Consider the following 10,124-nt stretch of genomic DNA (forward strand, 5'->3'; position numbering starts at 1 on the left):
ACGCGGTTTAGGAGCGCTGTTTGGGGTAGTAACAGTTAGTAAGTGGAATTTATAGAAATTTCCCTACTGATCAATCCTTCCAATAACCTGCCGAGGATTTTCATTCAAAATAGTTCAAATTCAAGAGAAATTTACCTAATGGTTGTGTTCACGATAAAAGGTTATCCGTTTGATCCCCCAAGTAGATGTTTGGATTGATAATTAATTTTATATTTGGTTTTCTCTCTTTCTCTTTATTGTTATGTCCAATATATAATTGCTGTAAGGAATTTTTTCTGAGTCATGTTTGTTATGTATCTTTTACGTGACTAATTAGTTTGTTACAACTAATTAGTTGGTTGGTACCTGCTTCTCTTTCTAATCTTCAGTTTATCAAGCTTTGTAATGCCGTGATTCCGAATGAAACATTGGAATACGGTCATTCCTCTGTCTCTCTCTCTATGAATAAGAAAAATAAAAATAAAAAATCCTCAATAGCAACATTTACCTCAGAATGTAGCGGACTCGGCCTAAGATGGGCCAGTCTTTGGGCAAAGCCCGTATCATTCAATCTTATTCGAATTTCGATTGAGTTAGCGCAAGTCACAGGCCAAGAAGGCCAGCCTGCTCGTCCAAATGGCGAAAAAGCTGCAGATAAGTCTTTGACAGTGGAACTTCCTCTGCAACTGCAACTGCAACACACCAAGAGAGAAAACGAAAGAGAGATTTGCTGCAGATCTATCGCGAAATGATCGAATGATTTGTTGCAAGAATGTTCTGCCTAACTTAAGATTGCGGTAAAAAGTGTAAACCCAACAAACCCGTTCCTTTTGCAGTACCTCTTTTTCTCTCCAGGTCACGCAAGAAACCAAGAAAAGGACAATTCCATGTACAAATGAGTCACAAATTTGACAATCATGACCTTGATTGCCGCTAATTAGTCTTCCAGCTCTTAGAGGTTGCTTTCTGCATTCAATTACAAAGATATATCTCTTCTTCTTTTGAGCTTGTAAATGAACGAGAATTTTTTGACCATCACGATCTGATTTTCTCCGATTAGTCTTATTTAACTTTTAGAGGTTGCTTTCTGCATTTAATAACAAAGATCGATTTCTCTCATCTTCAGTGGGGTTTAATCAACTAAGAGTTTGTAACCAAGAGAAACGAGGACTGTATCAAATTCTATACCTGGAAAGAGAATAGGAGAATGCTAGCAGATGGTGGTCAAAGTCTAACAACTTTGAGTGAAGCTTAAGACGTTTGTAGCGTTTGAGCCACACACCTGGAAGGAGAGCAGCTGAAGGAGATCCTATGCACATGAGAAAACTCTGCCTGAATGTTAATGCACACCAAGATGATCCAATTAGTCAAGGAGCTTGGCTTGGTCGGTGAAGAAAGCTCTGGAATAGAAGACCCATTGCTCCATCCCATGTTCTCTAGCAGCTTTTAGATTAGACTGTGAGTTTTAAATACTGAGTTCGAATTTAGACTTTCTATTTTGTGGAAAAAAAAATCTTCGTCTATTTAAATTAATTCAATTTCTTAAGTTTATTAAAATAACTTACACTTTAAAAATAAGAAAAAGAAATTTAACATATAAAATCTGAAAATTAATATCTCACTAAACCTGCTTCACTTCTCTGGGAGAACACAGTAACTCGTCTGTCAAAATATAACCTTTTTAAAAGTTACATTTACCAAGGATGCGGAAAGACGATTGAAGAGAGCTTTTACTGCCTGGTGATTGGAGAGAAGGTTAAGATTCAAGATTTATTTATTTATTTATTTATTTTTGTCATCTCAAAGCTGACTTCCATTTGTGTGATCATTAAATCATTTTCCATGCCATTCTTCCATTTGAGTGATCATTAAACCATTTTCCATGGCATTTGGGGGTTCCTATGTCTTTATCACTCACCACCGTTGTGTCTCATTAAACCAACCAAATGTACTCAATAATACCAAAAATAAAAATAAAAATAAAAATAAAAATAAAGAGTTTGTACCATCCAAAACTATTTTTTTATTATTTTTTTAAAATATACACATAAGTTTGGATTTCTTCAATTCCTTTCATTGCTGCAAGGTTCGTTAATGAAAAAAAAAAAAACAAAACCCTACACAATGAAAGGCCTCCAGGATCATTTTTTAATTTGACCCCGAACAAACCCAAAATAACTCTCCGAAACCAAAAGAAAGCCCCTATGGCTATGAGGACCAACTTCTCAAGAGTGAGTGCTTCGCCCCAAACACCTGATCAACAACGATCACAATGGCCATGGCGATCGACGTGTCAATCTCTGGTTGGACGACCAACCTGAAGACGTCAGCACCGAATCCCACGCCGCCGGCTGCCACCTTCCGCTTTATCTCGGCTACCAGCTGTCGCCGGTCGTCGTACACGACGCAGCTCCGCTGCGAGTACGACCCTTCGATCTGGTAACCGGCGCCGCCGCCGCAAGGGGTCACGTGTGCGAGCGTTTTGGATTGCCGGAGATTCATGTGCCTCTTAACGGAGAAGATGGGATTAACGTCCTCCTCGCCGTTATAGATAAACCAGTGATCGTTTAGGCTTAGCTTCTGCACCAAATAAGTTACCAAGACCGAGTTAGTCATCAGAACCATTAGAACTAAGATTTTTTGCATGTAAACCCCTTCATATACGGTATATCTAACATTTTGAGGGTATACAAGCAAATAGCAAAAAAACAGAGGACTAAATATACGAATAAAAGAATTTAGAGGGGCTTGGACGCAAAATTTGTACCTTTCGTCGGATGGTGAGGAGCGGTTTCCCGGCCGTGTCCATGAGCACTACCTCGCCTTTTCTGCCGGAGCCGTAGTTATCGACCCGAAAGACCAAATTGCCCTTTGCATCGAAAACCGTGAAGCCGCTGCAATTGAAGAGGAGGGACTTTCTCCACACCGTGAGGGAGGAAACGTGTCGGTCCACGCCGCCGCCCCCGTGGCAGGCAACAGCCAGATTCGGGACTTCGCGCGCCGGAGAGCTGGTGTTCGGGTAGACCTTCGTCATTCGCAAGCAGTGGCAGTTCGGTAATTGCGCCGGCGACCGGAAGGTTGAGAGGCTAGAGCTTGGGAGAGAAAATGGGATCGTATAAAGAGAGGAGCTCAGGGCGGATATATATACACCTTGTGCGGACGAAAATGCCCTCGGGGAAAGCTGGAAATGGCTCGCATGCACGTGCCCGGAGCTTGGCGATGACGTGGGCTGGGGTTAAGAAATTTCCGACTTTCCAAGGGGGGTTAATTGGAAAATAATGATTGAATTTTGGCGAATATCTTTTTAGGGGGTTTTTATCCTGGAAAGGAAAGGGAACAGGGTAGAGTTTTTGTATGAGGGGCCACGTGGTGGTCGGAAAGTGACCGAATTGGTTAACAGAGTAGGTGACGATAAGCATAAGGGGGGAGGTTTGGGCGGTTGGTGGGGTCCGGCTTCATCATTGGTGGACATAAGGCTTATTGGATCCCTTCACAAAAGAGCAAAATGATGCATTAATAAGTTAAAACTAACATTTATCAAAAACACCTTATATTATATTTTTATTACTATTATCTTTTTCAAAGCCCGAGCTGTTGGTTAAAATAATATAATACGCCGACCTGATAGTACATTCGGTCCACATCAACTTCTATCGAGTAGTATTCTAGATTTCTCTCTTCACGATATTTTCTTTGGCTGCCCTCATCTACAGTAGTTCAAAGGATTACTTACTACTACTTCCTAATTTTATTCAGAATAATATTTACTACAGAGATCAAAATCGTCGTTTACTAATGGTTTAAGTTTATATGGAAGATGAGGATACTAAAACCTAGAGTAGGGAAGGGTTGAAACGCCTTCTAATAGTAAGACCTCAATCCAACCTATAAACTAATATAATTGTGGTTATAAATGAAGGCATCTTGAAGCTCTAGCTCCTCGGTAGCTAGAATTGTCATTTAACATTTGATGAAGGGGATAGGACGTGGTAAAAGACGAATAAATGATGGAGTTTTGCTGTTAATTAATTGGAAAGTAGACTCCCTTCTTTTCCGAGTTATCAAGCTAAGTCAAATCATTTTCAGGCACACTTGATATTTAGCTTACCGCAATCTATATTTAGCTTTGTTTCGTATGTCGAAAGTTTTCTCTTTACAAGTTACAGCTAAAAGGGAAGTAAAGGAAGTGAATGAGAGATCTCCTTGTTGCAATTAATACACCTGGGGTGAGTCTAAAACTATTGTAGAAATAGGAGAGACAAAAAAAAGAAAAAAAGGACCAATGTCACCATGCATGTTTACTAATTAAGCTGTGTTCAAAAGCAATTGTACCTCTACTTTCTTTATTATTACGCCTTCTTGGAAGACTATTCAAGGAAAAAGTTATTTTGTGTGATTGAGACGAGGCTTAGGAACTACCCAGGATGGCGCGAAGAAGGAATGTTATACATTCATGCACTCATGGTCTTCAATGTTAATTCTATCTCGTCATCAAATCTAACTTTCGTTTGATCGTTTGGTTAATTGATTGTCAAGAAAGAAGAAATTATAAATCCTTCTCGCAGAAACTTCCAGTCAGAATATTCTTGGCTGATTTCAGTTTACTGCAATGTGATGGATTTTAGTTAATGACTTGTCCAGTTCACAAAATATTCTTAGCTTTAATTAATTTCTTGGTACACATTATTATTAGAAGATATTAAACTGTCTACTGACATTTTCTTACGTTTCATAATTATAAAACGAAGGAAGTACATCGGTTAGAGATCCTCTCAGTTGTTAGTTCTGAGCAAACCCAATAAAACTAGGCAGAAATTAAACCAGTCCAAATTGTCAATTAAATATATGATCCAATTACATATATGCTTGTACTATCTGGATCAACTCATGATATTCTTATGTGTTTTGACATTTTATAAAAAATACAAGAGTAAAATTGAAAATTATTAGAAAATCAGGGCGTAGGTTGCACTAATTATATATAGTGCGTGAAATGAAAAAGAAAAAAGAAACAGTACCCTAAAGTTTATATTCAACTCAATCTTTTCGTCATATTAACATGATATTAAAGGGAAACGTTTCACGAAATAATTCAGAAGGAATAATTCATCAAAGCTGCTCACTTGTCATATTAAATATGCGAAGATAATGTACAAGGAATGCTTTAATCCTAGTGGGAAGTCCACCAACACTTGTGCGGTGGCCGGGAAGCTGCTCAAAAGCTTAGATCCTGAAATACCCAATTATATTGGTTCAAGGAATAGAATCTGGACTTATTGCTATGTTAGTGGAGACTGGAGAGCTCCTAATATTAATCCAGTTGCGCTTTACTTCACCATTAGATGTAGCTACTAACAACTGTGTGACTGGCTTTAGAGTTATGTCAAAGGGGGACATGAAATTATTGGTGTTTTGGCTTTCATTGTAATCCAATTAAAATATCCAGGTTATTTAATTCCTTGAGTGTTTAGTTAAAGTTTAAGGAAGAGAGTGATTAGTTTGGAGGGCTAGTGAGGAAAAAAATGTAACAAAATGTTTGCTTAGTGATGCAAAGAATAATTTTCCTTTTTCTTCTCTATAATAGACCACTAAGAAGAGAATAATTCAAAGTTTATTCATAGGATCAGCTTCTGCGCATGATCCATTAATAGTGGATCATTCGTAATGGATACTGATATACCTAGTATATATCAATCTTCGGTGCTCTTAGATTTCTGTATAGTTTTGGTATTCACTCGAGAGTATAACAAGTGGAATCCACTTGATAACAATGTCCTAATAGCTGCATACACATGTATACATCTCTCTATACTGCCAAATAAATTTATTTGAGATATTTCCTCTAATCTTTTAGGGATATATAAACTTCCAATTGCTTCTTTCATTTGCTTTCGATTCTTCTACTGTGACTGTGAGTATGGTTGTGGAATTTTAGAGATACTGATACAACATTGATAACAATACTATGCTACTTTCTCTGATGATAAAGCTTTCTCTCCATCGATAGTATTCTGAGTTCGCGTTGAGTCATAGAACTAGTATCTCTAGTAATTAACAATGACAGGACTAGAGCTGACAAGTTATCAGATATAAAAGTTTTCAAGAAGATTTGCTACGATGCGTCACAACTAGATCGTTGGTTGAAAATTGCGTGTCATCCCACGTGTCAAGCTCTCTGGTGGTTATTGTCAAACATCAGAAGACGTGGGGTTGAGATGAAAAGGTTGGCCATGGAGAGCGACTACTCACATTGTAGGATTCGTTAATATATCAACATATGAAGTAGGGAAAAAGTTAATAAGAATTAACTCCTCCTTGGCTCACTAACTTCCTTTTTCTCGCCTTAAAAAGAAGCACCATCTCCTCTTTCTACTCAACCTAGCTCTTAACCTAGTCACCTTTCTAGGTGTTTACAAAATTACAAACACTTTGACTATTTCAAAAGATTTCTTCTTTTCCTGTGACCATTAATTGCTCGTCTTCCTTTCTTTTGAGACTATACTAGGAACAGCACAAATTGTTCATCTCATATAGAAATTGCATCTAATACCACAAGTTTATTGCTAATAATTCTGTATGTTTTATATCAAACAGTGATAATTTTGCCGACCTATCTTTTTAAGCAACTCATTGGATTTGGTCCCAAGACAGCACTCCAAGTTCAAATCACCAGACATAATTAAGCTTGATGGAAACTAAAGTTAATCCTCTGGCCAACAACTTTCATGGTTGGGCCAGATCCTTCTCATTAGTTTATTAATGAAGGACTAAGATATGTGAGCAAAGAGGACCTCGAAAGAAGGTTTTAAGATACAAACCACTTGGCCTTGCTTGGTAGTCCTCCTTTTCGTAGGCCCTATGATGCAAAGTTTGCTCCTCAAATTAGCAGCAATAGCTTTATGCCTTGAAGGCAATGCTATGTGGAGACAATTAATTTAAAAGACAAAAAAGATAAGGATCTTTATGGAATTTACTTTACTTTTGTGGTGTCTTGTCTAAAAGATGCCTATTCTGATATTCTCCAAGTTGCTTCAACACTATGGAAACTAACCTCCATGTACATCTATTATTACTAGGTTCAGTACAAATAATCATGAAAAATATATATATACGAACAAGATTTTTGGTGTAACCATAAAGATATATATGGTAATTAACCATTTAACAAGTTATTATAACTTACTGTGAGAAACTTCATATTATAACTGAGGAATAGTACTAATTTGAAGCTAAGATATAAAACATAAAAGATGAACGAATGAATTAGTGTCTTCGTAAAATCCTTGAAACCCGGAAACATGTCTGAAACAAGCTAATCCATCTTGTCTCTTGGGCTTATAATGATGACAGGAATGCTTTGTAAACTGTAACCAATCGAAAGACACCTACACTAGCTCACCATCATTGCACATTGGAAGACATAACCATTTGTCTCCCTCTTGATCCTATCAAGTGGGGACCAAATCACACTACAAACACTTGGGATTGCAGTCACTAGCAGTGGATGTAAACCCAAATGGAACTTCTTCAATGTGGGGTTATGAACACATGGACTTGCAAGCTTGAGCAATGGTGCTCGATAGCAACACACACGAGAGAGAACAGCACTGAGCTTGGCTATATCGCCTTCTGAGGAGACACACACATGAGAGTGAGTTAGCCTATTTTGTTTGCCTTCCAAACAAACCCATGTGAGCCCAACGACTTGGGTACGAGAAGAGTTAATGATCAAAGATTTTACCAAGTGCTTGTTGCATGCAATTTAATCTTTGATAACTATCTTGTGACTTTTACCTGCCCTCATGCCTGGATAAATATTTGCTACTGTTTCCATGTCACATGGTTTTAAGGTGGTGGCGAATGCCGTGGGCAAAAAGAGTACTAGTTTTCCTTCTCGGCAACCCAAAAATCTTGTCAAAATGACCTAATCCATCAAAGGGACCACTAAATCATTGGAGCAGAAGAGAAGAATGTAAGTTTTCCATGCACCATTTGATTACCATATCTACATGGATACAATACAATATCTTTAAGGCTATCTTGTGGAATGCACATGCAAGTTCTCAGATATGGATCAATTAATTTGGCACACAGATTCATAGACATTGCAAGTGCACTGTATAATTCATATATAGCAGATTAATTCTAGCTTTACTTGACATGTACCCAGCCAAAATAAGCAAGCTAATAATGCAACGAACTTCTAAGATATCTGCCGAAGATCATGCGAAGCATGTCAGCTTAAAAGTTAGGGCTAATCCAACGTACTTGCCAGAGTTCAAAATTGCAGAAAGTGACTTCCAAGTTGCATCCAAGCTAGGACCACTCTGGGAAGTCAACAGAAAGTGGAAACCCATCACTTTGTGATTGGGAGAGAAGTTACTCTTTGACATCTACGTCAGCGTAATATATATCCATTGCCACAAGGGTCAACGCACAGTGCTTGCTGATTCAGCTAGCAGTTGTAAAATGTCAACCAAACACCCACTGGCATAAAAAAAAATGTTGCATGCATGGCCAAAGTCAAGAAGATGAAGCAGTAAAGTCAACCATCAAATTAAGAATTCAGCTTAGTCTTTTTCAATCCGTTAAGCAAGAGCACTCTGCAATCCGAGCACGACTCTGATAATGGAAACTGTGTCATGTTATAGTTTGGGTGCTTCATCCACTAATAAGCAACAATTTATTAAATGGTAGTGCATTTAGCACATTATGACATCTAAGTCTTAAGCAATGAATTATAAGACAAATATTAGTACAGCCTATCAGAAAGAACAACAAACTTTAGTACTAACACCTGCAAGTTTTACATCATGAAGCACAAATTAAAGTTAGGTTGGAAGGCCATTCTTTATGAGGATCTAAAAATAAAAGTCTAGCAAAATTTGTTAAAAACATATTAAGTTTTATTTTTAATATCATTCAGACACTACCATAGGTATATAATTATTTTCTTAGAGGGCCATTACAGTATAGATAAGTTAAAATTAACTATAGATGTAAAATATTCTTAACATTCCTGAGTAAGCCTTTTAAGATTAAAGGCAAAAATAAAAAGTGAAGCCAGATTTTAATGTTGAATGAGGGGTATTTTAAAAATTAAAAATAATAATAAAATATTCATGCACAGCCCCCACTTACTATGGGTTGGGCCTGTAACGCTAATTTGGGCCGAAGCCTAATCCTTTATGAAGGAGTACGTACTGGCAACTGGCTTTAGGGTCGGGTCTTTTCGTCCTTTTCCATTTCCTCTTTCTTTTAGATTTGGTAGCAAATCCGAGCAATATCGAAATGATTCGATGTGTTTGGAAGGAGGTACTGATAAAAGTGGTAGCTCTATTGTTTCTTTTTTCTTGCTTGGTGCTTCATTTCTGCAATTTTAAGCAAAATAATACGTTTTCTTTGGTTAACGTTGATTATTAACTCGATGTTTTGTTTTACGAGCTCTTAATTTTCTACGAGTAATCTTCATGCAATTGAATCAGATGAAAATTAGATCGTATCATGTTGGATTTAAAGGTCTTTAACTTTACGAGTTCCCTTGGATGTAAAGGTCCTTATCAGATGATGATCAGTGAAAGTAATTCCCTTTCGGGCACTAGGAATTGTAGGAAATCGACTTGAAAAGCTGCAATAGGAAAAAGTCAATTAGGTTCATCACTTTTGTTTTGGGGCATTTGCCTCTCTTACTTGGTTTCATTTACCTTGTAATTAATTCTATGATAGTCAACTTGGGGATTTTGGAAACAACAGCAATGCACTGGAATTGTCTTTCCATTTGCATGTAAGTGGAAGAAAAGATAACAGAAGCTACCCAACCTACAGTCATTGGCTGCTTGATATATCCAGTTTCCCAAGACTTTCTCATGCTTTACTCGTCGAGGTAGAGGATCTTCCATCCATTAATGCTTACCAAATTTCATATTGTTTTCTTTAATTCTTTTAATTCTTCATGTACTAAAACATGCTTTTCCAAACTGGATCTTGAGAAAAGTTTCTCTTTGTTGGACTGGTAAAACAGTGGAACTTTAGGATCTTCTGCTTACAATTCATATTGCATCAAAGTTTCCCATGCACCTTTTGTTAGTCTTTTTTATAAGTTTTTTTCAAGCTGTACATCATACAAAAATTCAAATGCACATTGC

General features: G+C 37.4%; 1 protein-coding gene across 1 annotated transcript; it reads right to left on the minus strand.

Annotated features, from left to right (window-relative positions):
• Nucleotides 1–1,978: 1,978 nt before the first annotated feature.
• LOC140790096 (protein LURP-one-related 8-like) lies at nt 1,979–3,091 on the minus strand. The gene is made up of 2 exons (XM_073140022.1): nt 2,747–3,091; nt 1,979–2,559 (listed from the first exon to the last, which is right to left on the minus strand). Exons 1-2 carry the CDS (start codon nt 3,011–3,013, stop codon nt 2,188–2,190), a joined length of 639 nt encoding a protein of 212 aa, XP_072996123.1. The 5' UTR covers nt 3,014–3,091; the 3' UTR covers nt 1,979–2,187.
• Between the last annotated feature and the right edge of the window lie 7,033 nt (nt 3,092–10,124).

This window comes from Typha latifolia, chromosome 6 (assembly GCF_019914945.1).
Source record: "Typha latifolia isolate L0001 chromosome 6, TyphaL0001v2, whole genome shotgun sequence".
Taxonomy (NCBI): domain Eukaryota; kingdom Viridiplantae; phylum Streptophyta; class Magnoliopsida; order Poales; family Typhaceae; genus Typha; species Typha latifolia.

Excerpts from the sequence above, each read along its gene's own strand:
- LOC140790096 (XM_073140022.1), bottom strand. The coding sequence starts at position 3,013 with ATGACGAAGGTCTACCCGAACACCAGCTCTCCGGCGCGCGAAGTCCCG. Across the intron at positions 2,560-2,746 it reads TCCTCACCATCCGACGAAAG|AAGCTAAGCCTAAACGATCA; the intron begins GTACAAATTTTG and ends TATTTGGTGCAG.